This window comes from Echinops telfairi, unplaced genomic scaffold, assembly GCF_000313985.2.
Source record: "Echinops telfairi isolate 266 unplaced genomic scaffold, ASM31398v2 ScPeMD7_31;HRSCAF=116, whole genome shotgun sequence".
Classification (NCBI taxonomy): domain Eukaryota; kingdom Metazoa; phylum Chordata; class Mammalia; order Afrosoricida; family Tenrecidae; genus Echinops; species Echinops telfairi.
This window is the reverse complement of record NW_022103928.1, coordinates 38,448,792-38,466,557: the sequence shown is the minus strand read 5'-3', so window position 1 is coordinate 38,466,557 and position 17,766 is coordinate 38,448,792. Positions and strand designations below refer to the sequence as shown.

Here is a 17,766-nt window from a genome sequence, read left to right as displayed (position 1 = left end):
GAGCCTGCCTCAGAGTCACCTGTTAATTTTATTTAGTTTAGGCTATTATTGGGCTCTTTCAGAGCCTTTATTTTTCTATATTAAGAAGGCATTTGGATCATAAGTCCTAGAACCTGTTTGGAGAGAAGGCCCCAGCCTGACAGGGCTAGTGATTAGCTAACAAATTATCTTTTGTAGAACTCATAGGTGCTTAGAAGTGGCGACCACCTCCTCCTCCTTTTGGTTCCTCCTCTGCTCCCACACCCCATTATCTAGTGAAACCTGGCTGTCTTGTCATTGACCAAAGGTTTTTTAATTACAGGACTTGTTCCAACAATCTGTTAAAACATGGTGGATTACTATGAAGTTCTAGGTGTGCAGAGACATGCTTCACCCGAGGATATTAAAAAAGCGTAAGTAATTTTATTCTTGAAATAAGGAAACATAATTTTCATTGTAATTGAATAGTGTAATTTTGTAGATTGCCTATTTAATGGGCTCTTAAATGTTTTGTAGGAACCTTTTTGTTGTGCCCAGTTTACTTTAACAGCATTTACAAAATAACATTCATATTTTCAAACTTAGGCATAACCCTTTGCCAGTTGGTAATAAAAAAAGTTTACTTGATTGACTGTGGTACTTTGTCTTTGGGACAGTGTCTGTTTATTGAAGATTAAAAAACACTACTATTCACATGAAATAATGTAAAAGAACCATTACATTGGATTTTGAAATGTATTTGGTTACTCTTACTCTCAAGCACCCTTTCTCATAGGCTAGACCTAAAATAATGGCATCTTAATTTCCTGGGTGTAATTACTTTAAAAAAAAAAGAAAGAAAACGTTTTGGATCGTTTCTTATACCATACGAATCAATTCTGATTCACATTGAAGTTTCAGAACAATTTTATTGTCTATTTTAATCTTTCTGACCTGGCCCTGCCTGATTTGAAGAGGCTAGTCTCAGGCGACAATATTATGTAGACTGACTAGCTTTCAAGATCATTTAGAATATTTAGATGTATTAGTGATTATAGAGTACAGGCAGTCTCCAATTTAAGAATGTCCAGCTTATGTACATCCCATAGTTATGAGGCAAACTATGTTGTACAACCTAGTGGATGTAAGGTATAACAAATGGGCACGACTTTATATGATACATAGCAAAAGCTTATTTTTATTACTGTATTCTCCCTTTTTTGGGCATATAATCCACATATCACACTGTTAAGTAGTTCACTCACACCAAGAAGAATTGCACAGTGATCACCACACTCCGTTTTATAACATTTTCTTCAATTTTGTGCTCATCGTTATAGCATCTCATTTCCCCTCAATATATTCTTATGTTAGAGCCATGTTAGAGAATCTGGAAGTGTTTGTTTAATGTTGCTTTTTTAAAAATTGTTTTATTAGATGTTTCTTACTCATAGATAGATACTCTATATACTATACTGTACATGAAGACAAACATTTGACTGACATTAAATATGATCCTGTCTAACTGTTCCATCTTGAGTGTAAGTTTAGCGTCAAGACAAATGTAAGAATGGAACTCTTCCATAATCTGGATCATCTGTATTTGGCAAAATGACCATTAAGTATATTTTTGGTATAGTTAATGAAACTAATAAATAAGGTCAAAAGAATTGGAAATGAACTTTTAGTGTATTTTGGAAGAACCACGCTTTAAAAAACAATACATAATGAAGTTTATATTATTAGACTTGGTGGACCTTTAAATGGAAATTTTTCTTTTTGGGAACCAAACCGTTTACGGTATTTTGAAATGCTAAATTGGGATAATTTCTGTGTTGGCTGTACCTTTTTGTAAGTTTAGCCAGTGAACTAATAAGGAATAGTCCATTCAGAGATATCATGTAGGCACAATGAATGGGTTACTATTTATGTAAATAGTGGAATTTGGGCCCCTCCCCCACGCACAATTTTCTGTGATGTATGCTTTAAAACTATTTGCTATTGAATCAATTCTCACATGTGGCCACCCCATATGAGTCACTAAAACTGGTCTGGAGGGTTTTCTGTATATTACCAGATCTTCTGAGTTGCTTCTGTGTGCACTTGACCACCAACCTTACTTTAGTAGCCTCTTTCTTTAAACATGCTGGCACCCCCCCACCCCATTCTAACATTAGGTGTCCACATTGCTCTAATAATATTAGCTGATAAAAATTTGGTAGATTTGTATGACAAAGAGGCAGTTACAAACTGTTACTGTTTTTGAATAAATTAACAAGTACACTTGTACTACTTTGTTTGTGCTGTAATACATGCCCTCAGTTGTGCTAGAGGGTCATTGGAAAATAGGTTAGTTTTCATTATCCATGAGAGCCAGTTGTTCATAGTTTTCAGAATGACTAAGTCATTAAAGGAACATTGTGATGATAATTCAGTCAGCAGAATAAAAGTGATCTGGGGATGCAAACACAAACAAAACCACCAATAATTCCTAAACTGCCACGTTGCCATTTTAGGAAGAAATTTAATAGAGTGTAAAGAAAATGAAAATTTGTGATTAGGCTGAATTAAAATTATTCCTTTATTGGTAGTTAATTTTAGAAAAAAAATGACACTATGACGTTAAATAATACCTTTAAAAAGCAGTTATATATTAGACTTAGACCAGATTTGATCTTGCTTTTAACAATTAGCAAACACAGAACATGAGGTTGTGTGTAATATTAATTAGATATGATAAAATAACAATTTACAAACTATCAAGGGCTCATGAAGGAGGGGCGAGCGGGGAGGGAGGGGAAAAATGAGGACCTAATGCCGGGGGTTTAAGTGGAGAGAAAATGTTTTGAGAATGATGAGGGCAATGAATGTAAAAATGCGCTTTACACAATTGATGTGTGTATGGATTGTGATAAGAGTTGTATGAGACCCTAATAAAATGATTTTTTTAAAAAAGAGAAAATAAAAAAAATAAAACCACCACCAAAAAAAAAAAGGGAAGGATTGAACAACAGGTTTTGTCAGTATACTGACAAACAAAACTTTGTTTCAGGTTTAAGGATGTACAAGCATCTATTTCTTCAGAGACACTAATACTCTTACATGAGTTTGAATTGCAGATCATGTGCTTTCTCTCCATTTGAGTAGTAGTGTTTTTACTTTGCTAAAGTACTGAATATAGGCCCAACACCTAACTTGTTAAAAGACATTAGATATATTTATGCATATTGTATTATACATTATATTCCTTGATTTTTAAAAATTTTAACAGCCTACCATAGAGGCTGCTAAACACAATTAAACCTTACTGTAGTATATCTTGTATTTCTTAGTCTTCACATCAACACACTGGAGCATCGGTTCTCAACCTGTTGGTCCGACCCCTATGTGGGGGGGTGTCAAACGATCCTTCACCTGGGTCGCCTAAGACCATTGGAAAACACATTTCTGATGGTCTTAGGAACCGAGACACCGCTCCTCTGTCTCTAGGCGGGTCCCCTCACTTGCAGATGTGCCCACATACGAGTACCGGTGTGAAAACCTATGCCACACCATGCTTCAAGACAAAATTTCATTTATTTGTTATTAGAAATATTTGATTCATCACTATGCTTCAATTATGTTCAATTTGTAACAATGAAAATACATCCTTCATATCAGATATTTACATTATGATTCATAACAGTAGCAAAATTACAGTTGTGAAGTAGCAACAAAAACAGTTTTATGGTTGGGGGTCACCACATCACAAGGTACGACTATGAAAGGGTCGCGGCGTTAGGAAGGTTGAGAACTGCTGCACTAGAGGGTAGTGTGTTCCTTCATTAGTGTTCCTTAGAACACAGGATTGTGTCTGTACCTTAGTTCTTAGTCTTTATATTTACAAAGCATGTCATTGTTAGGACATATTAGGTCCTTACAACAAAATGTGATCTTCATCATGATTTTTCCAGAAGACAGTGTTAAAACTCTTATATGCTGAAGCGCGTCTCATTGAAACCAGATTTTTTGACAATGCTGTGACTGTGGATTCACATTGACACAATAATATATTAAATAAGGGGCTGGATTAGTAAATAAATACATTCCTGAGAATCAGGAGATAGTCATGGTTGGATTCCTATTGCTCATACCTTTGAGTTCATCTTATGGGCATTTCTTAACATTGTTTTCTATCTGTATTTTACCTGGTTAGAGTTTGCTTGCAACTGGGGAAGGGAGGTAGCTCTTATAATTAAATTAAACAGCTCCATTCTGTTAGTTTCAAAAGCCCAATTGGTTTCAGAGCTTGAATGTCATTAGGAACACCACTTTCTTGTTTTCTAGATATCGTAAGTTGGCACTGAAGTGGCATCCTGATAAAAATCCTGAGAATAAGGAGGAAGCAGAGAGGAAATTCAAACAAGTAGCTGAGGCATATGAGGTGTTATCAGATGGTAAGTAATAATGAACTTGCTAAGGGTTCTGAATGGATTGATGAAATAGGGGAAAGTATTAGAATCCATTTCAGGACCAGCAGAGTTGTACAAAAATGACCAATATTTTTCTTTCAAGGAGTTGAATCTCTTATTCCTGCCAGTCATTTGATACAGTTTTACTAATGTTGTGGAGTAGCTAAGTTTCTAACAGTTTCTCTTAGGATGGATATTTTAGAAGATCATCAAAAATTTCATGGATACATTCAATTATCTTTTAATTCTATTTTTGCATTAACCCTACCCCGTATCATAGTAGCTTCATAAAATATGTCATTGCTAATTTGTATCAAACCTCACTTATTGTCAGCCTCTCCAAACATTTTAAAATTTGTATATTGTGACAAGGTATGAGTGGCCTATAACAAATAAATTTTTTGGAAGAGCTATATTAAGACCACTGATAGGACTAAAGACAAAAGTAGTGAAGAGACCTTACAAGGTAAAGGGAAGTAGGAAGTGAGAAAAGCTGAACAGCAGCTAAACTCCAAATGCCTCTGCGACATGGCAAAAAGGTTTTAGGGAACTTTGCTCCTACCTCTGCTTAATTACCTTTACTAAGTCTCTCCTTTTTTCTGAGCCTCAACTTCACAGGTTCTTAATATTACAAATGAAAATGAATACATAGGTGCTTTTTACCTTTAATCAAGACTTCCATCGATAATTGTGGTCTTATCTCACACAGTAATGAATTGGCTTTAAAATTGCATTTCTACTTTTTAAAATTTATTTTTGGTGGCAATATACTTAGTTAGCCAAAGAAAGGTACATCCACTTAGTTCCTACATGAACCATTTACTATCATTGATTATGTAGTTCACATTCTATTTCACCCATAGGAATTTCTTATCCTTAATTTAGCCTTTCTGCCCCATAAAAGTTCTCGTCTGTGCTTTTAAGTTAACTTTGGTCAGTTTGTACTCATCAACAATTTTGTGTCAGGCATACATTCATTATTAATGGGCTAGCAAGCTGTTGTTTAATGATGACTTTATGCGGTAGTTTTGATTCATGGGGTAAAGGTGATTTCTGGTCATTAGATTGGGGCTCTCCTAACCTCAGTGGATCCAGTAATTCTGGTTTCCATATGAATTTGAACTTAGGTTTTTTTCCTCCTTTAAAATGTTCAGTAATTAAACTGCATTATAGACTTTGTTATTGGATTGTAGTTGGGATTTATACACACATGCAGGAATAGATCCAGTTCTGCCCCCCAGTTTCATTCTATTCAACATAATCACCAGTGACAAAAAGTGGCAAATAAAGCATTTCCAAAAAATTTTGAATGGTAAAAAATAAGATAATATTAATAATTGTTAGTGAAATAAACTTGTTATTGTTGAGGGATTCCCTATAGATAAAATTTTTATAGCATCAGAACAATAACAATTGTGAGTTTAATATGCCTAATAAAACCATTAATGCAAAAAAAAAAAAGATTTCAACAGGAACACTGTAAGTAGGTAGGTCTACCAAAGTCCATGCTGATTCCCTATCTGATGCGTTTGTCTTAGTATCTAAGACCATTATGCACGGTCAACAGTTCTCACTAAGTTAGCAAAGAGCAGAACGGTGTAACCTTAGGAATTGGGACCACCCTAACTTTTGTGATGCTCATTCTTTTAACTAAAAATGGAAACTATCTCATCATGGACAAGATAGGTTCATTCTTTTATCAAAATTATGGGAGTGAAATGAGCTACCCTGCACAAAATAGCTAGAAAAATGCCCTCCTTTTATTAACCTTTTCTTGGAAAAGCCTTTCTAAGCATTCAAGTTAAATCTTAAGATTAAACCCTAAAGTACTTCATAAGATAATGCTTTAAAGTAGCAGCAATAAAAATGACTATAAAAGCAAGTAGGGCAGTGGGAATTAAGAGAAGCTGAATGACTGCCATGAGACCCTATACATTTCTATTGTATTATATACTTCCCTTTTGATAACATACTTTAAAAAGCTCCTACAAACTTGTTGCTGTCAAGTCGGTTGTAGACTCAGCGATCCTATAAGACAGAGTGGAACTGTCCCATAGGGTTTCCAAAGCTGTAATATTTACAGAAGCAGATTATCTTTTTTCTGCAGAGTGGCTGGTAAGCTTAAACTGTTGATTTTTTTTGGTAAGCAGTCAAGTGCTGTAACCACTATGTTCCATCATGGTTACCTGCTCACACACTACATGAGATTTATGTGGAACATTACTCTGTTGTCTGTACTTGGTAGTGCCACAATTTGGACTATATCTTTTATGGCTCTCAAATGGTATCAGAGTTTTTTGTCATAATTTGATTATTTAGATGTACTTATATTTATTTACCTGTTTCGCCCCCCCCCACCCCCCAAAAAAGGGGAAGCAATTATGGATTTGGTCATGTTCTCTTTTTTGGGTCATGTTAAAAGACCTTTCTCATTGCCTCTGAGTTGATACCAACTCATAGAGACTATATAGGATAGAAAAGAGCCATCGCTGTAGGTTTCCAAGACTAAACCTTTATAGGAATAGAAAGCCACATCCTTTTCTCTTGGAGTGGCTGGCGAATTTTGAACTGTGCACCTTGCTTGCATTTAGCAGCCCAACTCATAAGCCCCTATACTGCTAGGCACAGATACCTAGAAATATTGAAAGTTGGCTGAGATTCTGTTTATAAAGTCGAAGGATCATCAGAAGTGTTTTCTTAAAAGTTTTTGATGTAGGGGTGCTGATAAATGTGAAGTGTACTTATTCAAGTGACCAAACTAATCTGTCTACATAGATTTCCCTCTTATGTCAGTGCTTATAACAAGTTGTGTGGTATATTAAGTGTTTTATAGGCACAGTTTCATTTAAAATTGTCCAAGCAATCCAGCACAGCCTTTACTCGCTTCATTTTATAGGTAAAGGACACTGGCTCAGTAATTTGCTCAAATACATACCCAATAAATGAAAGGGCTGTGTGAATTAATCCAACTTGTCTTTTAAACTATGAAACGTTTCTATGCTTTATGTAATCCAAGTTGCAATTGAAAATCCTCACCGATAAGTATTAGCTGGGTTAATGTCTTTTTTTCTTAGTATATACCATCTGTTAATGTGCACATAATTTCATGAAACTAAATCACATTAAAGCCAATACAGGAAATAAGGACTTCAAAACGTTTAGATCAGTTATTTTCTACCAGTACAGTGTTTCTCAACCTTCCTAATGCTGCGAACCTTTAATACAGTTCATGTTGTGATGACCCCCCAACCATAAAATTATTTTCGTTGCTGCTTCATAACTGTAATTTTGCTATTGTTATGAATCGGGTGACCCCTATGAAAGGGTTATTCAACCTCCAAAGGGGTTGCGACCCATAAGTTGAGAACTGCTGCACTGGTAGATCTTGAGCTGAAAAGAGCTGTTGATCTAATTTCAAGTATCAGGTGCAAGGTTAGCTGTTGGCTGGATGTGATTTCATGTGATAGTCAGTGATTTCATGGGGATGAAAAGAATTGTGTATGAGTTATGGGAGAACAGAGTGACACTTAGTGAAAAACCTGGAAAACGACTTGGCAAGGCCTTGGGGTGAATGTTGGATGACATAATGTGAGTTAAGGCAGAGATATTTGAGGCTATAGACCAAAGTACTGATTACAGTTGGTGAACAAGAGCTCCAAGTGCACCTGCATAAAGTCAGGCAATAGTTCATTATTTGCATAATATTTGGGAGTGGGTGGGAACACAGCGTACTATAGCAAATTATTTTTTTTCTCTAGAGTTATTTTTACTCTAGAATGTATAAAGTAAGGCTGTTGGTTTACTCAGGGTGATTAAACCTGTAAGACTAACAGTGACAATTAAAAAACACACCAAAAAACGTTTCTAACATGTTCCCCCTTTCCCAAGTTTCTTTTAAAGTAAGCCCTGGCCTATTACCTTGTAAAAAATTAAAAAACTGATGAGGAACTGATACACCCGGGGGCTTACGTGGATAGCAAATGTTTTGAGAATGATGGGGGTAATGAATGTACAAATGTGCTTTATACGATTGATGTTTGTATGGATTGTGATGAGAGTTGTATGAGCCCCCAATAAAATGATTTTTAAAAAAGTAAAAAACTGTATTCTCTCTTTGATTTATAGTGTGGGAAATGGCATTCTTATTGCACTTTGAGTGAGAAAAATGTAATATGACATACTGACATTTATTTTTAATTATAGCTAAAAAACGGGATATCTATGACAAATATGGCAAAGAAGGATTAAACGGTGGAGGTGGAGGTATGTATATACTACTAAAATAATCTTTTTCTGTTTCTCTCTTTGCATGCTAATGAGATAATTTGAAGTCCCAGCATTGTGTGTGCAGATATAGATATAGCATTTAGAATGTGGTCTTGATCCCCTTACAGAAGGGCTGCGAGGAGGAGATGAGCCAGTCAAGGTGCAGACAGCACCGATGAGACATACAACTTTCCCCTAGTTCTTTAATGCTTCCTTCCTACCCACCCCCACTATGATGACCCCATTTCTACCTACAAATCTGGCTAAACCAGAGCATGTAACAGGTATAGAACTGGAAACACAGGGAATGCAGGACAGATAAACCCCTCACGACCAATATTGTGACAGTAGCCATACCAGGAGGGTCAGGGTAAGGTGTGGGGAGAAAGGGTGAACCGGTCACAATGATCTGCATATAACCCCTTCCCTGGGGGACGTACAGCAGAAGAGTGGGTGAAGGGAGACATCGAACAGTGTGAGATATGAAAAAATAATTTGAATTATTAGGGGTTCATGAGGAAGGGAGGGTCAGGAAGGGAGGGGGAAAATGAGCTGATAACAAGGGCTCAAGTAGAAAGAAAATGTTTTGAGAATGATGGCAACAAATGTACAAATGTGCTTGACACAATGTATGTCTGTATTGTTATGAGTTGTACACGAGCCCCCAATAAAAGGATTTAAAAAAGAGAGAAAGTGGTCTGAATAGTACGTGTAACAGGAGGAAGGAGGGCGAAATTGATAGCATTGCACTGATGTACTTTCCATAGTTAAGAAATTATTTATAATCTTTATTATTTTTAATTATAATCTTTAATGTAATAAATTATAGCCTTTAATATGTCATTGTATTTTGCACTTATACTAGATGAATACTTGAAGTTATCAAAAGATTCCTTGCAATTAAAAAGATTCTTGAGCCCGGCTACTATTGTATTTTGCATTTAGCCCCCTTGATCAGTACTTGATGATATGAAAAGATTCTTTGTCGATTAAAAATGGATTCCTGGGCCCTGCTACTATTGGAAAAGTAAAATAATCCTGCCTGGGCCCTCTGTTTTCAATGAAAAATTACCCAGTCAGCCCAATAGGAAGGATGTATGACTGCTGATCTTTTAATAAACCTTCTTAGCATGTCTGTTTTATTTGTGTGCAATTCCATGTACTGACAACAAACTTAAATGTGGTGGGAAAGCATTAAGTGAAAGGGATTGTTACTCTGAAATTCAGGGAACTTGATCTCTAAGTATACTTAATAAATTGTTCCCAGTTGTAAATTGTCTTACTAAGACTAAGGTGACCAGATTTTAACATTGGTAAAGCGGGACACCATTGATAAAACTCATATCCTGGCAAAATAGCCACATGGCCGCCAAAAGCCGTATACCCTAGCTTGTGCATTCTTTCTAAAAAGCGGGACTTTTCTAAAACGCTGCGGGATGTGGAAAAAATTGTTAAAAATCAGGACTGTCCCGCCAAAAGCGGGATGTCTGGTCACCTTAATTAAGACAGAACTCACATTTTGTGTTTTCGAGCTTCTGCTTTATGAAATATTTTCCTTTCTTTAGGTCATTCTTTTTTTGTTGTTTGTTTTTTAAATCATTTAATTGGTGGCTCGTACAACTCTTATCACAATCCATCCATCCATCCATCCATCCATCCATCCATCCATCCATCCATTGTGTCAAGCACATTTGTTGCCATTATTCTCAAAACATTTGATTTCTGCTTGAGCCCTTGATATCAGCTCCTCATTTTCCCCCCTCCCTCCCCGCACCCTCCTCCCTCATGAACCCTTGATAATTTACAAGTTATTATTTTGTCTTATCTTTCACTGTCCGACATAGGTCATTCTTTAATAATCTCTAAACAAATAATTGCTTACAAAAGACTAGAATTCATAAATTAAAAAATATGCTGTGTTTATTTATATAGGTGGAAGTCATTTTGACAGTCCATTTGAGTTTGGTTTCACATTCCGTAATCCAGATGATGTCTTCAGGGAATTTTTTGGTGGAAGGGACCCATTTGACTTTTTTGGTAAGTAGGTATAACATTTTATTTGGTGTACGTAACCTACGTAAGGATTGATGATGCTTTTATATAATTACCAGTATATCTTGTTTCTTTGTAGTTATTGTATAGTTCTTTCTCAGCTTCTTTTGGGGAGGTTTCTGATTTTACAACTTGCACATTAAAAATAACGAAGGTTAGTAATGCATTCTTTTCCGTCATTATGTATATCCCTAACTGAACTTCATTTTTGTAGTTTCAAATTAAGATATGGTAAGAAATTGTATGCTGGCTGCCTGTTGAAAATGGACTTTTTAATGAATATGCCATGATATTCTTATTAAAATATTAAGTACTGTAGTAATTATTGCTCAGAAGACATTTGATCTATGCACCTGCTTTTCTGTTTTGTAATTGTGCTTGGTATGATTACTGGCTTCACAATTCCTGAAAGGACAACTGTAGTTAGCAGGAATATTCTTTGATGTGAAAATAGTCTTGTTAAATGAAATAGTGCTGTGTTTGGTTGCTGATTCATCGTAGGCAGCATGTTGCCTTGGAGCTTGATATTCAATGCCTGATAATGGGGTATAATATGAGGGAGTATACCCCCTGCCCCCCCCCAAAAAAGGAAAAACCGGAAAAAGCTTTGTTGGACGGAGCTTTTGCGGTACACATCAGGTCCACCCCCCACCCCCACCCCGCTCTGTCTCTCCCTCCCTCCCTCCTCCCGCCCCTCCCAGGTGAGCATTGAGCAACTCACTCTTGAGTTAGCAGCATACCCAGTGGTGTCACTTGGGTCCCAGTGAATTTTTTTTTGTAGGAGCAGTTTTGCTTCAAACTTGTTTTTTTGTGATGGCCAATTTTTAAGAATGGCGTGCAACTGTGAAATTTTGTTTTCTGCTTGGGAAAAATGCTGCAGAAACTGTTGTGGTATTTGAACACAGCTTACAAGGAGAGCACTATGGGAAAAACTCAAAAGTGTATGAGTGGTTTTCTCATTTCAAAGAAGGTGGGAGGGAAAAAAAAGGTAGAATGTCGATTGATGACAAACCTTGTTCAGTACATCCATCAACTTCCCAAACAGACAAAATGCCAACAAAATTCATGGACTTGTGCTCAAAGACCGACAACAGACTGTAGAAGAGATGGGGAAGTTATCTGGACTATTTTAGCGCTTGGTTTAGCGAATTTAACAGGAGATTTGGGAATGAGAAGGGTCACTGTGCCTCAGGTTCTGACTGACCAGGACAAACAGCATCGACTGGAAACATGATGTGCTTTGAAAGAACAGCTCCCAAGTGACCCAGACCTTTTTTCCAAGACCATTACTGGTGATGAGACTTGGTGCTGTTCTTACAACCCTGAAAGCAAACATCAGTCAAGTTAGTGGAAGATGCTATTATCACCTTGCCTCGAAAAAAACCTCGTCAGGTGAAATCAAAGATTAAGATTATGCTCATTGTTTTTTTTGATGTGAGGGGATAGTGCATTTGGGAGTTCATTCCACCAGGTCAGACTATTAGTTAAGCTTTCTAGTTGAGAGACTCTGAAAAGATTGTGTAACAGTGTGTAACAAAAAGGGCTTGATTTGTGGCAGACGGGGGACTGGTTTTGCCACGACAATGCACCTGCTCATGTAGCCATATCAGTGTGCCAATTATTGGTCCAAGACAGCATGCTCTCTTTCCCCACACACTGTACTCACCTGACCTCCCTCTGTGCAACATTTTGTTTCTGTGAATGCAGAGGGACACGAAAGGACAGTGACTTGATGACATAGAAGAGTGAAAAAAATGAGGGAGGTGCTGTCAGTGACCCAAACAGATGAGTTTGAAAAATGTTTCTAGAACAGAATCACAGATTTGACAAATGTATTAAGTGTCAGGGAGACTTTGAAGATGATAAGGTTGTTTTGTAAAAATATTTACATAGCTTTGGGGAAAAAATCCATTTTTTTGCTGGGTGTCTCAGATACAAATAGGGTACCTGGTACTCTTAGTTGTTCTTAGAGCTTCCTTTCTTGGCCTGTTCTTGACTATTGGAACTATCAGTGACTGATTGGCGTTTGGAAGGTCAGTGTTAAAATCTGTGCTGGTGCAGCCATTTTTGTCTTGCCTCACTGAGGGAAAAACACATCCTGTTTTCCTCTTTTCCTGGAGCCTGGTTAAAGGGTCTCAACACCAGCTGCCACCCCTAAAGCTTAGAAGGGAAAAAGATAAATTCTGTCTACAAAGAATATATAGAAAAGACAAGTGGATTCCCCCCTCCTGTCTGTCGTAGGCATGAAGAGGAAATAAGTCACCACTACATCTGGTAGGTATTAAGCTTTTTAAATGTTGCAGAACTTTATCTGAGAATGGAGATTGAAAAAAAATTTTCACTATCTTTTATATTATAGTGTAATCTGATGTTTAAAGAACAGTACTTTATTGAGTTATGGAGGGACCACTAGTACATATTAACTAAAGCTAAAGCAGGGAACTTTGAAATTGAGTGTTTGAGAAAAGAGACTGTACATAGTCTTCAAGGTGCGTGCTTTACTTCTAGCTACCATTAACATAGAAATGTATATAGATTCCCTGTAAATATTCACGACATGGCACATCACCACTTTTGTATCCTTTATAAATTGGCCTTCCTATAGCCAACAAATCTGAAGTAAAATAGAATGAGTATTCTTTTTAAAATTATTTTTATTTGGGCTTAATACATATATATTAGATTGCTGTAAATACTCGAGTATAAGCTGACCTGAATATCAGGCAAGGCACCTAATTTTACCACAAAAATTGCATTAAAAATGTGCTGTAAAACTTGGCTTATCCATGAGTATATATAGTATTCTATATTTTCTTTTCTTTTTTTTAATTTTTATTTTCAAGATCAGTTTCATTTTATTTATTTATTTTTTATTTTTAAACATTTTATTAGGGGCTCATACAACTGTTATCCCAGTCTGTACACACATCAATTGTGTAAAGCGCGTTTGTACATCGTTTCTCAAAACATTTTCTCTCCATTTAAACCCCCGACATTAGGTCCTCATTTTTCCCCTCCCTCCCCGCTCCCCCCTCCCGCATGTGCCCTTGATAGTTTATAAATGGGTATTTTGTCATATCTTGCCCTGTCCGACGTCTCCCTTCATCCACTTTTCGGTTGTCTGTCCCCCAGGGAGGAGGTCACACACAGTTCCATGTAATCGGTTCCCTCTTTCCTACCCATTCTCCCTTTACCCTCCCTGTTTTGCCACTCACACCACTGGTCCTATAGGGCTCATCCATCCTGGATTCCCTGTATTTTCAGTTCCTATCTGTACCAGTGTACCTCCTCTGGTCTAGCCAGTCTTGCAAGATCGAATTCGAGTCATGGTAGTGGGAGCGGGGAGGAAACCTTTAGGAACTAGAGGAAAGTTGTATTTCTCATCATTGTCACATTGCACCCTGACTGGCTCATCTCCTCCCCGGGACCCCTCTGCAAGGGGATCTCCAGTGGCCTACTGATGGGCTTTGGGTCTCCACTCCGCACTCCCCCCATCATTCACTATGGTAAGATTTTTTGTTCTGATGATGCCTTACACCTGATCCCTTCGACACCTCGTGGTTGCATAGGCTGGTGTGCTTCTTCCATGTGGGCTTTGTTGCTTCTGAGCTTGATGGCCGCTTGATTACCTTCAAGCCTTTAAGACCCCAGACGCTATATTTTTTGATAGCCGGGCACCATCAGCTTTCTTCACCACATTTGCTTATGCACCCATTTGTCTTCAGTGATCCGTTCGACACCCCGTGATCACACAGGTTGATATGTTGTTCCATGTGGGCTTTGTTGCTTCTGAGAGTATTCTATATTTTCATCTCGTTCGGCAGAATTGTACATTGGCTGCCACAATCAGTTTCCAAACATTCTTTTTCTATGCGGACTTCATGATGTCATCACCCTTTTACCCTGCTGCCACCTCCATGTCCCCTGCCCCCAAAACTGTTCCACTTGCTGCCTCTATAGGTTCAACACCCTGGTTTTCATATCCCAAAAAATGAAAATGAAAAAACAAAAATCCATATACCACAATTTCAAGAAGGTAACCTACAATGACAACACACCCGAGAACCCCCCTAATATGCACAGTCAAAACCCAAACAAAATAATACAATCCCCCAAAACATAAGATTTTGATATCCAGAGCAGGTCCAGCATGCCTCCTGGGGGAACTTTGCTTGCAGTTAAAATTATTCAAGTCACGCTTCTTTCTGTCTTTGACCCTCTGTACTCATCTCATCAACATACTCCATGTACCGACCACTTTCTTCTTCTCTCCATTGTGGTTGGATGCAGGTCCACCAGAGGTTTATTTCTACCAGTAAATTTTGGGCTATCACTGTCATCCAGAGCCTTCTGCAAACTAGGTTCTCAGACTTTAGGCTTTGTTACTAAACCCCACTTTGAACTTCAAATTTTATGTTTCACAATCCTCCAGTGGCTGATGGTGGCTTGTTTCCATGTGGACTTAGTTGACATTTCACTTACATGATGGCCTGATTGGAGACAAACCTTTTAAACACCCCAGACACTATTTTATCTGATAGCCGTGCACCATCCAATGTCTTCACCACATTTTGCTATAGCACCCGTCTCCTCCATGTTCCCTTCTCAGAGGTGAGTATGGGCCATGATGTAAGAACTAATTGTTTTTAAGTTGGAGTTGGGATTTAGTGAACCCCAATACCATTCCTGGATCTATGTTTGTTTGTTTTAGCCTTTCAATTTATTTTTACTTCGACATTAATCCAAATGTCATTTCATTGTATCGTTCAATGTCCTTAAGCAGAATTGTACCATTGCTTCCATAATCAGTTCCCAAAACTCCTATTTCTTTCTGGGTACCTGGCTTTCACCTCCCCTTTATCACCCCTACCTCCCTCCTGATTCCCTTATTTTACTTTCTATAGGTTCGGCAATCCTGGTTTTTATTTACCAAAAAAACATAAAAACTTATTTCACAATTTCAAAAGGGTAATCCTCCACTCCATAGCACTTCTGAAATATACTCTGATGTGAACAATGAAAACCAATTTTTTGATTGCTCTTTCCTGTCTTAAAAATAGTCTTTGTCTTTAATTAAAACTTTTTCATACTCCAGTGTTACTGATGCTAGGATTGGAGAGAGTGGTGATAGTGGTATTGAAAATCTTAAGTTTACATAGAATGGATTTTGGGGGGTAGTGGTTAAAATTATTAGTGCGTACAGTGTGCAGAAAACAAAAATAAAATCAACTCCCATACTGGAGGCTAACATATACTCAAAGCTCACTTAGTCTTAATATAAAATTTCAGCCAGATCCCAGGCCCTCCCATTGACAGCCTCCAAGGTGCCCCAGAAATGTCCACGCTAAAAAGAATTTGGAATAGCTGGATTTTATGGCGCATAGAGGAGGAAGAGGGCTTTACCTTCTCTTTATACCCTGTGCTTCAGTTCTGTACACACTTGGGGTGAGGAGTGCGGACAGCAAAGAGAGGAATGAAGGAGCGTGACTCCTCAAAATTCTTATTACTTCTGAGGTCGAGGCCAGGTACCTGAACATTTTTATATGATTTATGAAATAAAAGATTCACTCAGTGACTGATCTAATCATAAGTCGCCATCCCCAGGTGGGCAAGGGGGGTGGGGGAATAGCTGACATGTCAAGTATCCCCATCAAAATGTTTTCTTTGACCTTTTAAAAATTTCAGTTTTTCAGTCAACAACTCATTACCCATTTTATGTAACTTCACTAACCTCACTTTCCATCCTGTGTTTCCATTTTTCTAGCCCTTCCAGCCTTCTGACTTGATCCTTGGGCAAATGTGCTTTTGATCACAGATGTTTGTATGACCCTAGCCTTATTGCAAACCCTATTGATTTTTGTTAGGTTAAACATTGAGCCATGGGAGTAAGTCATAGGTCTGAAGGGTGACTAGATGAAGGTTACGTAGTCTTGGGATCTTTGAACAATTCTTTGTAAAGGCATTATAAATCAATTACTGTCTATTTGATTTCATGCCAGTCTCATTGTCAGAGTAGAACTGTATTCTATAGGGTTTTCAATGGCTACAATTTCAGAAGTAAGCCATCAGAGGTTTTTTTCTTTGGCACCTGAGTGTGAGTTTGAATCTCGAGTCTTTAAAATAGTAGCCAGGTGCTTTCGCTGATTGCAACTCCCTACAGAGATTATAATTAGATATAAATGAATAGTAAGGTTTGACCCACATTCAAAAAAAAATCTACACTTCCTTGGATACATTTTTGAGAGATGTGTGTATGTAATAAGAATCTTTAGGTGTATGTATCTTTTTTTAAAGTCATCAGGGGCTCCTATAACTCTTATCACAATCCATACATACATCAATTGTGTAAAGCACATTTGTACATTCATTGCCTTCATCATTTTCAAAACCTTTGCTCTCCATTTAAACCCCTGGCATCAGCTCTTCATTTATCCCTCTCCCTACCCGCTTCCCCCTTCCTCATGAACCCTTGATAATTTATAAATTACCGTTTTGTCATATTTTATAAATTATTTTGTCATATCTTACACTGTCCAACGTTATGTGTAGATCCTTGTAATCAGTTCCCCCTTTCTACCCCACTCTCCCTCCACCCTCCCGGCATCGCCACTCTCACCACAGGTCCTAAAGGGATCATTCGTCCTGGATTCTCTGTGTTTCCAATTCCTATCTGTACCAGTGTACATCCTCTGGTCTAGCCAGGTTTGTAAGGTAGACTTGGGATCATGATACTGGGAGGAAGCATTTAGGAACTAGAGGAAAGTATGTTTGTTTCATCATTGCTACACTGCACCCTGACTGGCTCGTCTCCTCCCTGTGGCCCTTCCGTAACAGGATGGCCAATTGCCTACAGATGGGCTTTGGGTTTCCACTCCACACTCCCCCTTATTCACAATGATAGGAATTTTTGTTCATGATGCGTGATACCTAATCCCTTTGACTTCTCGTGATCGCACAAGCTGGTGTGCTTCTTCCATGTGGGCTTTGCCTTCGTTGCTTCTGAGCTAGATGGCCACTTGTTTACCTCCAAGCCTATAAG

The 17,766-nt window shown here is 37.8% G+C and overlaps 1 protein-coding gene across 3 annotated transcripts in view; it reads left to right on the top strand.

Moving 5' to 3' along the window:
- Window positions 1-307: 307 nt before the first annotated feature.
- The window catches only part of DNAJB6 (DnaJ heat shock protein family (Hsp40) member B6), a 69,845-nt gene continuing 52,386 nt past the window's right edge, over window positions 308-17,766 (top strand). For all 3 annotated transcript variants that reach the window (XM_045290015.1, XM_045290014.1, XM_004702335.3), the window contains exons 1-4: window positions 308-392; window positions 4,285-4,394; window positions 8,613-8,672; window positions 10,608-10,712. In XM_045290015.1, coding sequence (XP_045145950.1) covers window positions 328-392; window positions 4,285-4,394; window positions 8,613-8,672; window positions 10,608-10,712 — 340 coding nt within the window. In that variant the 5' untranslated portion in view covers window positions 308-327. The remainder of the gene's footprint in view (window positions 393-4,284; window positions 4,395-8,612; window positions 8,673-10,607; window positions 10,713-17,766) is intronic.